Source organism: Pseudorasbora parva, chromosome 15 (genome assembly GCF_024679245.1).
Source record: "Pseudorasbora parva isolate DD20220531a chromosome 15, ASM2467924v1, whole genome shotgun sequence".
NCBI classification, from domain to species: domain Eukaryota; kingdom Metazoa; phylum Chordata; class Actinopteri; order Cypriniformes; family Gobionidae; genus Pseudorasbora; species Pseudorasbora parva.
Window position 1 is genome coordinate 19,453,328 of NC_090186.1, and position 18,293 is coordinate 19,471,620.

At 37.3% G+C, this 18,293-nt stretch overlaps 1 protein-coding gene across 1 annotated transcript; it reads left to right on the forward strand.

The window, feature by feature from the left end:
* The first annotated feature begins 150 nt into the window (after positions 1 to 150).
* c15h1orf131 (chromosome 15 C1orf131 homolog) lies at positions 151 to 18,291 on the forward strand. Its single transcript, XM_067417297.1, has 7 exons — positions 151 to 352; positions 1,390 to 1,640; positions 5,412 to 5,471; positions 15,744 to 15,839; positions 16,677 to 16,763; positions 16,846 to 16,883; positions 18,025 to 18,291. Exons 1-7 carry the CDS (start codon positions 220 to 222, stop codon positions 18,146 to 18,148), a joined length of 789 nt encoding a protein of 262 aa, XP_067273398.1. The 5' UTR covers positions 151 to 219; the 3' UTR covers positions 18,149 to 18,291.
* The last annotated feature ends 2 nt before the right edge of the window (positions 18,292 to 18,293 follow it).

Genomic DNA, 18,293 nt, shown 5'->3' on the forward strand with positions numbered 1-18,293 from the left:
TGTATCTTACAACTCTCTCAATTAAGACGAAACCGCCGTGAGATTTTAATGCGATTTAATGGAGGTCTAAGTTGTCTGAACCTCAACGCGCCCACTAGCGGAAAACAGCCGCTTTTCGATAGAAGTTAGAAGTTCTTCCTTCTCATGGGCGGTGTCAAAATTGTTACTTCCGGGACGAAGAACAGATTGACGGAAAGTGAGGAAGGACAATTCGCGTGCATGATGCACGCACGTGAAACACACGACAGCAAGGTTTTCAAAAAAATGAGCGTAACAAGAGATCAACACAGCGGAGAGGTGGATGATGATCGTTTTTTCCTCGACCAAGTTCTGGACAAATTGTATGATTTCGGTAAGAGTCAATGTTTTGGCTAACACACACATTTACTGCTCTTTTGCAGATGCTGATTGACGCCAGTAATAGCGCCATGTGATAACTTCACCCTATGTGTTGTGTAACGTTAGTGTGTGAACACTAGTTCTGCATAAAGTGGTGTGTGTGTGTGTGTGTGTGTGTGTGTGTGTGTGTCTCTGTCTGTGTCTGTCTGTGTGTGTGTGTGTGCGTGCGCGCGCGCGCGTGTGCACGTACAGTCAAAACTAAATATTCAGACACCCGATATCATTTACTAGTGGGTGCAGGACACTATAGTTATTTTATGTAAGTTAGTATAGCAAATAAACTGGCATATTATACCCAAAAATTCTTCATACAGTGGACTACCAGTTAAATTGATAAAACATTGGGATCACACTTTCACCTGACTGTGTTTTACTTAATTGTTTTTTTTGTCTTTAATTGCTACTGCGACCTTTTACACCACAGACAGAACAAAATGAAGCATTGCTCACAGGTAATTGGTGGACTTAAATTTAACAGCTGATTGGTTGATTGTAATCCATTATATAACTTTCTAACAAAGTTATCAGACATTATCAAGATGAATTTGTTGATTAGTTTTTGTCATATTTTATGACCATTTTTCTAAACTATAATGAATAATCTGTGATAATGTGAGGAAATGTTGAAGTTGGTGTCTGAATAAATTTTTATTTGACTGTATATTCCAAAATAATTACTAAAAAAGTACTTAGTATGCATTGATAAACATTTAAAACAATAGTAATCCTAACACTGTATAATTGCCTTCTGTGTGAAGAGTAGTCAATAAATAAAAAGAAATAATAGGTTGTTATTTATTCCAACTAATTTGGAAATGCTATGCATTGTGGGACACTGTATTACACACTATGCACTTTGGGAAATGTTATTTTTGGTATCCTATGCATTCAGTAAAATTTGCACACAATTAATATAGTCATACAATCTATGTATGCTAATGCCACTATTAATACTGGCTATCATATTTGTTGTAATGTTTCATGTTTTAGGTGATGGAGACCACAAAAGATTCAAGAAATCTCAGAAAAGGAAGAAGAACTTTGCTAAAGATGAGATCAATTCTGAGGAAAACACAGATCCTGTCGAACATGACACAGGCTCAGAGCAGCCCATGACAAACTCAACAGTATGTGATGAAAACATACTATCTGGAACTAAAAAATCCAATGTGGAAGTTGTTACATTTATCAATCCTCTGAAGAAGAACAAATTATCAAAGCCTGTTGAACTAGGGAAAAAGGTAAGAAGAACATGCAGCCTCAGAACTATATGATCTGCCTCTTTGCTTAAAGGGTTACTTCAGTGATTAGCATATGGCTTTGTATCAGTAGAAACCCTGGAGTATATTCGAATGATCATACTCCCCCCTCTCATATCCCCTTGAGACGAGAGACTTATGCATTTTATTTCTGGAAAAATTACTCCGGTGACGCAAATATCGTCGATTTGCGTCATCTGTAAAATGTTTGGCCAGACGCTAAAGACTACAGCCAGTAGAGAGAGCTGTTTCCGCATTTTTCAACTCGCACATGGGGGATGTGGTCGCACTCACAGCTCAGTTCGGCAGAGCAAAGTGAGTATTTTATCTTCTCAAGTTAATTCCTATGAAAGTTAATCTTCCAAAGGCATGAACTGAAAACGCGCCAGACTGAACGCGCACTGAGAAATACTGCCGCGAGTGTGGACGAGTTTACCTAAATCTCAATATATTGAACAGACACGTTCAGTTTTTAATTGTAGTGTCTGTTCCCTAACTGAACTGATTTTATGAAGATGAACGCGGTGGTGGGAAAGTAAAAGTGATTCGGTAGCGGTGGCTTTTGGAGTGGCAATCAAGTGCTTTGTTGTCTGAAAGAACAGGAATCATGGAGGACAGCAGGTTCATTCTTGCCTCTTTATTGGGGAAATCTTATTAAAGCCAAAATTATATTTATGGCATCCCATTCATTGACAACCATAAAAACATATATAATCTTCACAAATGAACACAACGTTTATGATTTTTTTTCAGTCTAAATACAATTCCCAAAATGAAAGCTAATAAACAGACTACACCACAGCCATACCTATTATGTTTAAGGCAACTTTATTTACAAATAATTAGTTAGAGAATAGTGCAAGAGTGCAATTATAAACCCTACATGCCTGTAAAAGCAGACTAGTTAGTAGATAAGTTTACCTTTTCGATGTTTAATGTCCCCGACATCCTCTGTAGTCCCATTTAGCATTTAACCACTTGTTAGCAAGTAAACGTTTTTTATGTATTTTGTCATAAAATAAATTGTGAAACGAGAATATTGTGCATTCACTACAGACCTTATTTGAGACCTAAACAGAAGGGCTAAACAATGCTAATTTGTTACTGTGCGTTCACACCGCTGGCAACGAGAGCGTCAAGGTCAAGGAGAGAAATCCCGAGAACGCAGGCCTGTAAACTTTGGTTCCGACCACATCAGTTCCCAAGCAAAATGTAAGACAAGTTGATCATTCCTTAGCGGGTTTTCCTATCATTTGTGATGTGATCATTCGTAGTGATGTGTATTGTAATTTGTTAAGAAGTCACGTAACACTATTTTATAGGTGCTAGAACACTCGTTCTTCAGCGGGAATGCAATTCATTCTTACTTTCACATTTAAACGATTTCATGAGGTTAATTTATACCCTTTTTGTGGTCAGTCTGCCCATCAACATGCTTGTTTGCTTTGCGGCCCCTGTAAACACATTTTTAAAAAAGACCAAGCATTCGATCTACGTCAGAGCGGCAGCAAGTCCACAAAGCTTTCTACAGCGTCGTTGGCATGGCAGCCCGAGCGCATTTTGACGCTCTCGCTGGCGTTGGTGTGAACGCACGGTTAGTTACTAGCTAGCCTACAAAAATGTCATTCCTGCAGCACTCTATATATATACACTACATAAGTCATACTGTTAAGAGCCCTAGTGAAAAATGTGTGTCTGGTTAAAGATCTACATTAATTGCATATTAATAATTGCAAAAAAATATTGTAAATAATTATATATATAAATAAATGTGGGCAGATCCTGTAACAAAGGGGTGGTAACCATGGTAGTGAGAGAGTGACAGTCGTCCAAGCCAATCACTTGTTTGTCCCGAACGAAAATAATGAGGGGTGTTTATTGCAGATTAAAAAGTCTAGAGTCACTCAATTTTTATACTCTCCTTTTCAGAGTACTTACATTTTAATTATGTATTGTAGGGATGTCACAAAACTCAATATAATATTGAACCGTTCGGTACGGCATTCACGGTTCAATACGCGCTGGTGAATATTTATTTATTTATTTATTTATTTTTCCTGGTTTTGCCTAATTAATTATTTCCATTTCCCTCCGTTTGAAATATTCCTCTCAGTTTATTTTGGCTCTGTTTGAGTGTGCCTGTGAGTCTACGTGCTGATTTGAGCAAATATCTAATCATATGCACTAAAGTTAAGGGTTGTTTACCTGCATTTTAAAGCCTTGCCAGGTAAACGTTTCATTCAAAATGTTTAACCGGCAAGGCACGGACTGTTCAATGCATGCACTGTTTTGCTATGAGCGCGCGCCCTAAACGTCTGTCAAACACACATGATTACTGGACAGTCTTACTGCACTAATACTGTCAAATACACACAAGGTTAACATATAGACACAGTCGGTTATGTCTGAAGTGAAAGTAAAATCGCATGGGTCTATATATGAGATGCGAGCAGGTCTTCAATTGACAGCAGCAGCCTAGTGAATCGCTTGTCTTTAAAGAGACAGTTCACTTCTAAAATGTTAATAAAATAAAAAAAGACCTTTAATACAGTAGCTTTTAATAAATGTTTTATATTGAAGACTGTTGTTTTAATTTAAGCATACATTTATTAATTCAATGTTATACTTAAATGCTACTGTACATCTCTAAACTGCCACTGTAAATCTTTATATATATTTATTTTATATTATACAATACGCTGGGAATGAGTACAGGGGTTATTTTTGGTAAAGTTTTAAGTTTAAGTAAGGGTTTTCAAGTCTTTTAAGTAAAAAAAAAAGAAAGAGTATTGCAATAAAAACAGAGCCGAAAAACCTTTTCTTTTCAGAAAAAGTCTTTCACAGTGAGTGTTCAGTCTGGCGCGTTTTCAGTTCATGCCTTTGGAAGCTTAACTTTCATAGGAATTAATTTGAGAAGCTGAAACACTTTCTCCACTTAGCTCCGTTTCCATGAATGCCTGAGGCTGCAGACTGAGCTGTGAGTGTGATCTCCCATCCCCCATGTGCGAGTTGAAAACGTGGAAATGGCTCCCTCTGCTGGCTGTAGTCTTTAGCCTCTGGCCAAAAAAATTCTCAGATGACGCAAATATCGTCAATTTGCGTCATTGAAGAGAATTTTCCAGAAATAAATGCATAAATCTCTCATCTCAGGGGGATATGAGGGGGTGGAGCAAGATCATTCGAATGTACTCGAGGGTTTCTACTGATACAAAGTAGAGTAACCCTTTAACTAACCTTAACAAAGATGAACAAATACAGTAACAAATGTAATGTTCATGGTAAGTTCATGTTAGTTAATAAATTGACTAATGTTAACTAATGAAACCTTATTTTAAAGTGTCACCCTTGTTTCTGTCACAGAATTAAAAAAGGTAACTTTTTATCTCACAATTCCGACTTTGTATCTTCTTATTCCATGGCAGAAACAAATAAAACAGATTTGCGAGATGTAAACTTGCAATAACGGGTTCAGAAAAAAAACCTGAATTGTGCAATTACAGAAACAAACTTCCATAAGTAACATATTCCAGCAGGAGCTAACTGCTGTCAACTGCTGCTTTATCTTCTGGGTAAATCCATGTCTAGCTCAAGTGCTCATGGGAATTCAGAGGCTTTGTATTTTAAGAAGTATGTGCATGAAATAATGAATGGACCCTACAAAAAGCAACAGTTGACTGCAACTGCATTCACATTCTCATATGTTTCATCTGTCTCATCGGTTTTTCATCCTTCTGAACTGTTTTTCATCCTCAGGCTCCCGATGTCAAAGAAAAGAAGAAAAAAGTCTCAGATGAGAAACTAACGATAGAAAAGGTGAGATTTTTCAAAACCTAGTCAGATGGTTATGTAGTCAATGAAAATTCACAAAAGGCATAATGGTACCAAAAAATAGGCAACTTCCTCGCTATAAGGAAATGTCCTTCTTTAATCCTGCTGACAATTTAGTTCCTTTAGCATTTCACTGAAGTCTTTGGGCCTGTCCCAATTAGTGTTTAAAATGATGACCTCGATACGAATCCTGACTAAAATACCTCAACTATTCTTTCCCCTGGTTATTTATTTTTAAAGGTGCCCTAGAATGATTTGAAACAGTATATGTTAAATTGTTCTCTGATATCTACATAGAGGGTATGTGGCTTATTTAAGGGCGAAAATTGTCCAGATACAGTTTTACAGGTTCTCGCATTCACTTGCGTTAGTGCGGTTGCCAGATTTCAGTAATCAAATCCCCCAAACAGAGCTTTTCTGTGAAAAAAAACCTGTATGCATCCGGGTATTTACCTAAACATGTCCAATCTGGCAACCATATGCACGTGAGCGCCGGTGAACTGAAAACGCCAATAAACAAGTAAGCTGCATTTTATCAATCTCCATTTGAGATGTTCTGCTTAAAGGGTAACTAAACCCTAAACCAACTTTTTTTAGTTAATGATCTGCAAGACTGGGGCTTTATTAATGCTGTTTATTGATTAGAGTAAATGTTTTGACATTTGGGTATAAAGTGTTTTAATTCTATAATATATGGTGTAAAAACGTCTTAGTGCTGCCCTCTTAAGGTTGAACGGTGGCTACTGCAGTTTAATTTTCCTATTGGACGTTGTGGTGTAGTGCTGCAACGAGGGTATGTAATATGTTGACGTTCATGAAATGCGTCGCATCACACATTCATCTCGCGTAATGTTGGCTTCTGCTCTATCACAAAAACCTAGACCACGAATATCAAAAGTATGGGAATAGGCCTACTTTAAACAGAGGCCAAACAGTGTTTCCCACACATAGACTAATTTGTGGCGGACCACCACATAATCAATACCAGTGTCATGACAAATCCTGTCCCCCTGTGAAATCGTGTCCGCAAGGACCCCCAGAGCGATTCTATTGGCTGAAATAAATTTTAATAGGTAATCTGTTCAGAGCCTGATTACAATTCTTACACAATCGCATTTTGATTTTTGCTGTTTAAATTGTGTTAAACTAGTCTTTAATGTCTTGCAAAGCATATGTTTCATATATTAGTAGTATATAACTGAAGCTATAAGTGCTTATATAAGTATATATTTCAGAACATGTTTTTGCTCCCATTATAGCAATCAATTACATATTTCAAATAAATGTTTTGCGTGTGTACTTAGTATGGCAATGAATTCATAGTTTATTAGTTTATTATTTAGTTATTTTTAAACAATTGATTGTCCAGAACCATGTATAACAACTTTTGATCAGGCATTTAAAACCGCTACCAGCGGACACGATTTCACAGGGGGACAGGATTTGTCATGACACCGGCCGCCACATATTGTTTCATCATTCATTCATTTTTACGCTATTTAAAAGACGCACGCATATTCGTTTAGCTGCATTTCCTTAAGTTCTCTCTCCCCGCCCTCTTACTCACTCACACACACACTCGGAGCGTTGCATTCGACCGTAAATCTTAAACAAGTTTTATTGCATTTTGGCGCATTCAGTGTGACATAGCTTTTAAAACCAGAGCAGTTGAATAACAGGGTTGAGACACGCCTTCATCACGCGGCAGCGCGCCGTCACAATGCTTATTATAGTTCTAAACAAACCAGCGCTGTGTCAATCAATACAGACCAGTGTTTCCCAACCGGGATCCCGAGTAAAAGGTCCCGGGACGCACTTACGAGGCGGTTCATCTCACACCTGATGACGCATCTTTAATATGGGTTGTATCTTGGAAATAATGCGTTATGTATGTTTCTGTCGATGGATACACGTGCTGGCTCCTCAGTTATACATTACAACAGCGATAATAAAAGAAAAACGTGTGCAAAACGGTCTCTCTTTGTAAACTTTGTAAAACGCATGCGAGTGCTGCCGTACGTCCGAATATGAGCAGTCATTTTCACCGTCATCACCCCCTTGTAGCCAGGAGACGCGAATGAGAAGATCTCTGTGCACTCGTCCCAAAGCGCGCAAATATTGAGTTATCTTTCAAATCCTGTGCTTAAACGGACAAACTCACACAAAAAGTACGTCAAAATGTCATAGCCTACTCTGTATATGCCTTAAAGGGTTAGTTCACCCAAAAATGAAAATGATTTCATTAATTACTCACCCTCATGTCGTTAGACACCCATAAGACCTCCGTTTATCTTCGGAACACAAAGGAAGATATTTTAGTTGAAAGCTGATGGCTGAGAAAGGCTTCAGAAAGGCCTTCATAATTTTCTTTTTTGGGTGAACTAAGCCTTTAAGTGAACTTTATACAGAAAATACTATCCTTGGGTCTTAAAGGGGCAGTAGCCTTTACTGCTGTCTGTTTAATGTCAAACAAAAGATAAAGACATCACTCACTGCTCTTGATTGAATAGCTTTTGTAAGTTTAATAAGGATACATTTTTTAATTTAAACAGTTAAATATGCCATTATTTTACATTTGATTACTTTATTCCATTTCACTACCTAAAACTAATGTTAGACCTACCTGAAAAACCTTAAAAGCATTTTTTATTTTATTCTCATCTTTGCTCAATAGTATTTATTTGTGCTGCTGCTTCTATTTAAGTTATTTGCTCTTATTTTCTTTTTTCATTTGACAGTAGTCCCTTTTCCCCTGAACATAGCAAATACCAAACTGTATTGAAACGTGAACCCAAAACTGTGATACAGATCGAACCGTGAGCAGTCTGTACCAAGGTTATTTTCGTAAACGAAAACTGAAACTAAGACTAAAACTATTAGTCAAAAAACATTTTCGTAAACTGAAATAAAATTAAAAAATCTGAATAAATAAAAAACTAAAACTAAACGAAACTAACTACTCTTACTAAAAAACTAACTGAAATAAAATAATAATTAGCAAAAATAAATATTCGTTTTCGTTATTAATAAGACTTTTTACTGTGGTGGAAAATCTGACTGTGGCGTTTGGGGGGGGTGTCTGAATATTGCGCTACTGCACGTGAAGTCATCTGAGGAGATTACCGCTGTCCTGTGACGGACGCGTGCAGACAGGCAACACATGGCTAGTCCTAAACGGCAGTTCACAATTAATCAATGCGTCCGTGGCAGTGAAATGGGAAATAACACAAGGTAATGAGATGCACGTTGAACTTCTTTTAACTTAAGCTCACTGTTTTAGAATGCCGTTTATTACGCGACGAGAGACGCAGGCGCAAAAGTCAGCAACTATAGTAGCAAGTACTAGCCTACTGTGCGTTTGAGATTTCATGTTTGCATAATATTGACAGGCTCAAAGGTGTTTTCATATTCATTTACTACTAATAAAATTATCTGTGTGGAGACATTTCCCCACAAAGTAGGGAATACCAGGACACACATACACACACGTTAGTTTCACTATATAAGTGAGGACATTGCATGGACTTCCATTGATTTTATATCAGGTTAATGATATTTTATATCCCCTAACCCTATCCCTAAACCTACCCATCCCAAGAACATGCAAAACAATAGATTTAAATAAAAACATGTTTTGGCCGATTTATAAGCCTTTTTAACTATTGAGGACCCGTCAAATGTCCTCACTAGTCAGTTATCATAATATTTTACTAGATAAGTGAGGACATTGGTCCCCTTTACAATTATAGCACAACAAACACACACACACACACACACACACACACACACACACAGAGCACAACAGTGTGTGTTGGCTGTATTCAGATGACTTTAGCTGTGGTCTTACACTGCTAGCCTACATTGTACTACTGAAGAAATTAAAATAAGCTTTTAATTGTTTAACAATATTTCATCTTTGCTATGAATGAGTTTGTCTGGAATATATAATTTTTACTTATATATTTTACATTGCATAATTTATTTAATTTTTAATCTCCAGATCGTTGTTTCATAGTTTGACTCAAGCTTTTTTGCTCAAAGGTGAAGACCCAACTTTATGCATGTTTTGTATTACCGTCCTGGGTATAAACAATAATGCTTGTTTATCAAGTTATTTCACTTAAGGATGTTTAGTAAGATTAAACTCTACACTTCATTATGGTAAATCTGCTAAACTATAATTACTAAAACTGAAACTAAATAAATAAAAACTAAATAGAAATGTATTTGCAAAATAAAAACTAAACTAAAACTAGCAAAACCATTTGTAAAACTAACTAAAACTAAACTGAAATTTGTAGCAAAATTGAAAACGATAAAATAAAAACTAATTTCAAAAAGCAAAACTATAATAACCTTGGTCTGTACACCTCTAGCGTAACTTATGCGAGGGGGTGCCACAGAATTGTAAAAAATTTCAAAGGGTAAAAAAAAAAAATGGTTAGATTAGTCGACTTATCGAAAAAATAATCGTACTAGGATCTTGCGTTATCTAGACAATGCTGTCTCTCTAAGAAACTTTCAATTTAATCAGAAATTGTTTAAGCAGTCAATAAGTGGATAAAATTGCTACTTGCTGCTTGCAGGAATACAGTTGTAATTGCCACTTTTGTTCAGTTTAAGTCGCTGAGCGAAGCTTGCTTGAAATGGGCCGAACAAACGAACGATCTTGAATTAAATTGTTGTGGTATCGGATTATAAACATCAACCATGACTGTTGACATTTTTTATATGTGGGAAGGGTAGAAAAGTCCTCAGGTCTCCTGAACAGCCTGGAACATGAAGTGTCTCCATGTAAGCAGCTTTTGATGATTCACTCCCATTTCTGCCTGACAATGCACATGTTTGGACCAAGCCTGCAGTCTCCCTCTCATTTACTGAAGCTTTCGCGCCTCGATCGCCCCCCGGTGACCGGTCCCAGTATAGCCGCCCCTCTGTGTTTTCTAATGGACGCGAGGCAAACTAAATAATAAAATTACACTTCAAAAATTTTCCCCCAAAGGTAGTGTATGTCACTGAAGGCAGTTATCATCACGATGATTTCATTTCAGGTGTTCGTTTTAAAAATAAGTTTAGTTTGAGTTAGTTATTTGATGCTATAAAAACGGGGGGTGTGACGTCATGATTGACAGCTGAGACTGACGGCTTCTCTGAGTGAAGTTGTCACTGAGGCACTAACGGACTTTTTCCGGAATTTTTGGGAGCAGATTAGAGCTTTAGCTTTAATTTCTACATTTCCATAACTGTTTATTTCACACCAACATAATTAATTGTTCTGCATCTGCGAGAGTGTGGGCGGGCTTTTGATATCGCGACTGTACTTCCTGCTCTACTTCCTGCGCTCTACTGCGCAACTCCGGTCCCGAAATCGCTACTGCGCAGACTCGGTCCCAAGATGTCCGCGCCGTGCAAGGCTGCCTGAAAGCTTCAAATATGGCAAGTGGAAACGGATGATGTCGAGTCGTCCATATTTTTTTACGGTCTATGGTTTGGACAGATGCAAATGTTTGGGGCGTGCATATTATTAAATTATATTATATTAAATGATCCCCAACACTTGCGTCACTGTTGGGTTTATGTTGAGAAGCACTTTTTTTACCGGTGTGTTATGGATCAGGGTGTCCGCGGGGTTTTAAAAAGTATTAAAAAGTGATAAATCAAAATTGTCAAATTTAAGGCCATTAAAAGTGTTAAATTTGGCCTCAGAGGTATTATTTTTTTCCAAATTAGGTATTATTTTTTCAGACTATCAGGTGTCCTATTATATTGAAATTCTATCTGCGTTCGCGTTAGTTCGTTTAAATATGGGCTTCAGCATATCTGGGCACATAATCAATGATCTTTCGTCTCCGTCTCAACGTATGTTTGATGCTGACGTCATATTCAGTGGTCGTTCGGCATCATCTCAGAGCACAGCGCGCTCAACAGAAGTGGCTGGCTTACGTTTTATTTTAGACTTGCTTCAAGGCATATCTTCAACGACTATCCTCATAAGAGCAATCTTAAACGATGTATATATATATAGTCTAAAATGAACAAAGAGTTGTGAGAGAATGAGGCGCGATCCATAGATCCGCGTGTCTGTCTGCTCTTAAAGGGACCGCAGCCAATAAAGCTTCCTGTCAGTAAAGTTAAAGAACAAAGGGAACAGAGAAAATGACTCGCTGCGCTTGACTAAATAACTTTTGTAGCTTTAATAAGGATTAACTATTTAATTTATAGTTTATGCAGTGCAGACTACATATAACTTTGATAACTGTATTAAATTTCTGTATATTTCCTTACTGTTAAGACAGGAAGGGCTGGAATAAACATGACATTTGTTATGGATTTATGTTAGCATTGTTTTAAGTTTACTTAAATTAAAAACTGTTATATTTTTGAAATCCTAATAATGAATGTAAAAAAAAAAATCAGTAACTGTATTGATATCAGTAATACTGGCCTTCATTCATAAAAAGATGCCATTTAAACAAGTATTTAAAATATACTGTCTTTATGTTGTTTCTACATTAATTTGATTAACTGTGAAATTATTATATTAAAAACGTACAAAAACTTGTTTTATTGCGATTAATCACAGAAAAAATGTGTGATTAATCTAGTTAAAGTTTTTAATCGATTGACTAGTTTTTAGTATTTTGTTTAATTCAACAACTTATCACAGTTATAGAAATGTAATATTTGGCTCAGGTTTTGTTGTTGGGAAAAAAACACTAAATAATTTAATTGCTGAATTACCAATTATTAATTGAAATCAAATGTGTATTCAGTAATGCTTCTCCTCAACCAACTTTTGTGAATGTTGAGATGTATTTTACTGTGTCTGAATGATAACTTATAACAGATTTCCTCCTGGTGTCGATTCTAAATCTATTCTTTTTTGTTTGTTATATATGTCAAAATCTGTGTAAATAATAGAAAGGTCGCTGATTAACACTTGCAATTCAGTGTCGTGATGGTTTTAAAAAATATTCTGAAGGTAGTAAAAAAGGTATTAAAAAGTAGTAAATTTAACTTAAGGATTGCTGTATATACCCTGTGGATTCACAAGATTTACATAAGAAGTAGGAGGCAGTGGTGTTTGAGACTCACAGTATGTGATGTCCATGTACTGAACTCTTATTATTTCGCCATGGCAAGGTTAATTCAATTTTTCATTCAATGGGAACATATACTAGTTAAAAGCCACAGTGTAAACGTATAGAGATGTTTGCATCAATCACGTTATCAATCATTTTAACTGATATGACCAAATTCTTATTTCATGATATGTGATTTAATATATATTTTTAAATATAAATGTATAATCACAATATAGTTATTTAATTTTATATTTGTTATAAAAAAAAGCAAAGATGCAAACAATACAATGAGTACTATATAAGAAAGATTCAAGTGAAATAAACAGTGCTTTACATTTTTTAATGCAGACTACAGTAGGTCTATTTAAAGGTGCTCTGCCACACAAAACCATTTTTACGTTTTTTTTTTTTTTTTGTAAATATGTTAGGTCCATATATGTTTGTTGTGGGTGTGAAAATCATCATCATCCACCTCCTCTGTCAGCTTTAGCCACTGAAAAGAAATAAGCAGAGAAATCAGGCCATTTACCAAAGCTGGTCAGTCTGACGTGTCGTTGCCTGAGCTCATTTCTATTCATGAGCTCGCCCAGTTGAGACCGCGCCCACAGATTTGGTCTAGCTCAGTGGCAGTTTTCGTAAACAGCAAGGATGGCTGAACATCATATATAAATGGCAATATACCTGAAGAAGCCATTTCTGCAGCGATTCCAGATGATGGTAAACAATGTTGCTCTCTTTTTGCGCTGGGTAAAGGGTGCTGATATCCAGGCTCTCATTAGCTAGCTGTTAGCCAATCAGAGTTAAGCATCTTAGCTCGTTGAATATTAACGAGAACTGAGAACAATTAACTTGCAAATTTATGGAAGTGACCACCACAAAATAAAATGCATTCTGCATTTTGCAGTTTCATGCATTCTGAGCTTTTTACACTGTTAAAGACTTGGATTCCCATCCTAAACATAGACAAAGTTTCAAAAACTAATGTTGGACGTTTGATGGAGTATTTCTGTGTCAAAAATACTCCTTCCGGTTTCTCACAAGTTTCGGAGAGTTTTTTCGAGTATGGGTTGGCTTGACTTCGATAGAGCGGAAGGTCCTTGTATGGGCCATACGGGCTCTTCTCCCGGTAGGGTGCGTGCGCGTGACTAGAGCGAGAGAGGAAATGCACGCCCATAAACACTCTCTCAGCTGCAGATCCAGTCGTCCGTGAACACTTATGTCGTTATAGTCCGCACCGTGCGCCACTTTATTCCTATGAGAGACATCAAGCGACTTCAACGCTTCAGCACAGCATTCCGGGAATGCAGCGCTGCATTTGAACCGATTTAAACGCAGAAATGACGGGAAGCTTCACAACATCGCGGATCTCCACGGTCACTGCTGTCACAGGGCTTCACCAAATCATACCAAAGAAGTGTGTTTTTGACGGAGCGGTCCCAGCGATAAAGATTCACGGTTGTGCTTTGGAAGCAGGCGGTGAGTAAAACTGCTTCAAATGTCTATGTTGTTGGCTATCGTCGCGTGAGTAAACATCAGTAAACGACACGATCGTGTGCTTCGTCATTCAAATGCGCTAACGGTTACTCCATTGTTGTTCTATATAACGTTACGCTAGTCTGACGTGTAAAACCGTTTTGCTTGCTACTGCTAATGTTTAGTCGAATACAATAGTCCATAAATCATGTCCTCATAAACTGCGAGTAAACACACACAAATGTTGTTTTACCACTAAATACAGTACATACCACAGAGACGGACGTCCTGATGTTACCGTTTCTCCTGTTCAATTTATTTCAGCCTCCGAATCTGATTCTGGATCATTATCTGTATTAGCTGAATCTGATCGATAGCCATGGGTTTCTCCACGTTTGAGGACGTCACCGCTTTGTGCGCACTTGTCATTATTTAGCTCCGCCCACACGATACGCCTCCAGGCGCTCGTTTTTTTTCCGGAAAGACTCGGTACAGCCTTTATTTCTTTTATAAATATAATAAAACTAAAGACTTTTTGGGGAGATGAAGGATGCAATACTACTCTTATAGGTACTCAAGATTGACATGAGATTGACTGAAACTGAGTGTTTCACCCCCCCTTTAAGATATTTTATATTTAGTCCGAGAGCGTATGCAAGTGTATGCGTATGCAACTGTTTTATTCCCTTTCTGGACATGGACAGTATAGTGTGCATACACTTCCATACGCTCTCAGACTAAATATAAAATATCTTAAACTGTGTTCCGAACATAGACCGCAAAAAAATATATGGACGACTCGACATCATCCGTTTCCGCTTGCCATATTTGAAGCTTTCAGGCGGCCTGCACAGCGCTGACATCTTGGGACCGAGTCTGCGCAGTAGAGATTTCCGGACCGGAGTTGCGCAGTAGAGAGCAGGAAGTACAGCCCCGATATCAAAAGCCCGCCCACACTCTCGCAGATGCAGAACAATTAATTATGTTGGTGTGAAATAAACAGTTATGGAAATGTAGAAATTAAAGCTAAAGCTCCAATCTGCCCTCAAAAATTCAGAAAAAAAAGTCCATTAGTGCCTCAGTGACAACTTCACTCAGAAGACGTCGATCTCAGCTGTCAATCATGACGTCACACGCCCCGTTTTTAAAGCGTCAGATAACTAACTAAAACTAAACTTATTTTAAAAACGAACACTTGAAATGAAATCATTGTGATTATAACTGCCTTCAATGACATAAACTAACTTTGGGGAAAAAATTATTTGAAGTGTAATTTTATTGTTTAGTTTGCCTCGCGTCCATTAGAAATCACAGAGGGGCGGCTATTCCTGGACTGGTCACCGGGGGGCAATCGAGGTGCGAAAGCTTCTGTTTCTGAGAGGGAGACTGCAGGCTTTGTTCTGAAGATGAACGGAGGTCTTATGGGTGTGGAACGACATTAGGAGGGGGTCATTAATGACATCAATTTCATTTTTGGGTGAACGGTTAGTTGACTCACCTTTAACTTGCCTCATGGGTTTTGCTTATGTCTCTTTTGTAGTGTTTGAAATTGGTTGTGAGTTGAGTCTCTTGTTCTCCTTTTATAACGGGATATTCTGCTTTTGTATACAAGTCAGTAATGTCCATGGCTTAAACTCATTTACAGTGTGATGAGCCAGTTATTTCTTCAATGTCCCATGAACATGTTGTGTGTCCACAGGCCCGGTTTGAGGTTCACAGCTTTGGACTGTCAGGGTATGAGAAGCAGCAGCAGAGGGTCTTTGAGCAGGAAAGAGCCATCATGCTGGGAGCCAGAGTGAGTTAAACACTTATCCAATAATCAGATGCAGCACTGGTGGGTCTGAAACATACTCAAAGCCCTTCTATCTGCTTTGTGTTCAGAAATGTCTCAGAATGTAATTCATAGCACATCACAAGTACATAGCATTGCCACAAGGGATAGCAGGTGAACAGGGATATTACATGGTTCATATAGAAACTCCTAAATCCGAGTGGATTCAGACATTTTTTTTGTCCCAATACTTCCACAGAAGATATATGTACATGTTTTAATAATTTTACAACTTCTAGTATTGATTGCTATCAGGATATGAAGAGATTCAACCAGTATAACAGTGTTTATAAAACTAAATTGCCTACCCTACCTTTAAACTAAAATTAAAATAGAATCGAATCGAATTCAAAATGTTAACAAAAACTATAATAGGATGCCAATGATGATATACTATTACAGCCAATAATACTGGTTAGCAAAGCATTTGTGTCTGGGTTTGCGTACTTAGTTCACCCAAAAATTAATATTCTGTCATCATTTAATCACCCTCCAGTTGTTCCAAACCTGTATGAGTTTCTTTGAAGAAGATATTCTGAAGAATGTCGGTAACTTAAAAAGTCGATGGGCCCCAATGACTTCTATAGTATTTCCACCCATACTATAGAAGTCAATGGTGCCCAACAACTGTTTGATTTCCCACATTCTACAAAATACAGGTTCTGAAAAACCTGAGGATGAGCAAATGACAGAATTTTTGTTTTCGGGTGAACTATGCCTTTAACAGTGTTAACAGCACATTTTTACAACACTCATGTCTTTCCTATGTGTGTGTTTTTTTTTTTTTTTTTTTTTTTATAGCCCCCTAAAAAGCAGTATGTTAACTACAAAGTATATCAACAAAACATAAAAGAACGGAAGATGAAAGAGAAAGAGGAAGCAAAATCCGTAAGTTCAACATTAAAAAGTGAATGGTTATTATATGATTCATCTGCAGCATGTAACGTTCCATCTGTTGTTCTTTTGTCAGGAATCACAGAACAAAAGGAGGAAAGAAGGAAAACCGAGGTTTGTTTTTGTTTTGAGCACACCTTAATTTGATATTTTTATTTGAATTATATTGGTATTAGTTTTTTTATGCTTGATTAGCACCAGCTTAAAGGAACACTCCACCGTTTTTAGAAACAGGGCTTATTCAACTTCTTCCCTATATTTAGATATGTGGGCAAATGCATTTATGTCTCAGTGCATGCATTGTTATAGTTTGGCTGGGTCACCGCTAGCTTAGCTTAGCATAATGAATGGAATCCAGCTAGCATGTCCCGAGTAAAAGCAATAAAATAAAAATAAAAAACACCCACCTAATTACTTGTGGCCTGCGTATTCACGAGTACAAAATATGCAGATTGCAGATGCAGATTAAGACTAAGCAATTTCCTAGGCAGATATACATAGGATTCCATTCATTATGCTAAGCTAAGCTAGCGGTGACCCTGCCAAACTAAAACAATGTATGCACTGAGACAAAAATGCATTTGCCCACATATCTAAATTTAGGAAAGACGGTGGAGTGTTCCTTTAAGACCATGACACATCAAGCCAGTTTTAAAGAACTAGCAACGACAACCAAACTATGTTGTCACCTCACAATCAACTGCGTCTCGACCAAAAAGTTGGACTGAGGGCGATGGTCATGTAGCATGTGCTTTCTGAAACTGCATGTATGGACATAACTGTCTATACAATGTAGCAAGGACTGCAGATATACAAACTAAACAAAGCAGCACTTGCTTACCATTTTGAACATCAAATATATTGAGCACTGTCTTCATTCCAGACAGCTCATGTTATGAAAATATGCTGCTTTCCTCCCCTTCATCACATTTGTTTTCATGCACTGACTTGTGACGTTGGCCGACCATTGGCTTGGTGTCTCATGACCCTTATAATGCATATTAGTGAAATTTCTGCAATAAAAAAGTGTCTTGTTAATAGTGTAGTTATGTATGAAGCACTTTAAAACCAATTAATGGGGCAATGTGGCGAATTTGGGTGACCAGTGAACATAAGTGAAATTTGCATGGGCACCTTTTTGCCTTCTTGCGAAACTCAAAATCGTGCTAATTTTTATTGAAATAACTGGATTTTTCCCACAAAGTTTGTAGAGTGCTGATAACTTTTGCTATTTTTTTTCTTTTTGATTTCCCAGGACTGAGAAAAGTAAATCCTCCTCTAGCGGAGAGCTTGGTGGACAAGTCGGACGCTTCAAAAATGGAATGCTTGTCTTGAGCTCCAAAGACATTCAGAAATTAAAATTTAAAGGCAAAAAGTAAAAGTTAATTAGCAACAGAAAACCCAGACATATTAAAAATGCAAGGGCATTTATACTGGGAATATGGAATATCTCACTTTGACTAAACTGAAATTGAAATATGCTTTATTTTTACCTACAATAATATGTACAACACATTTACAATG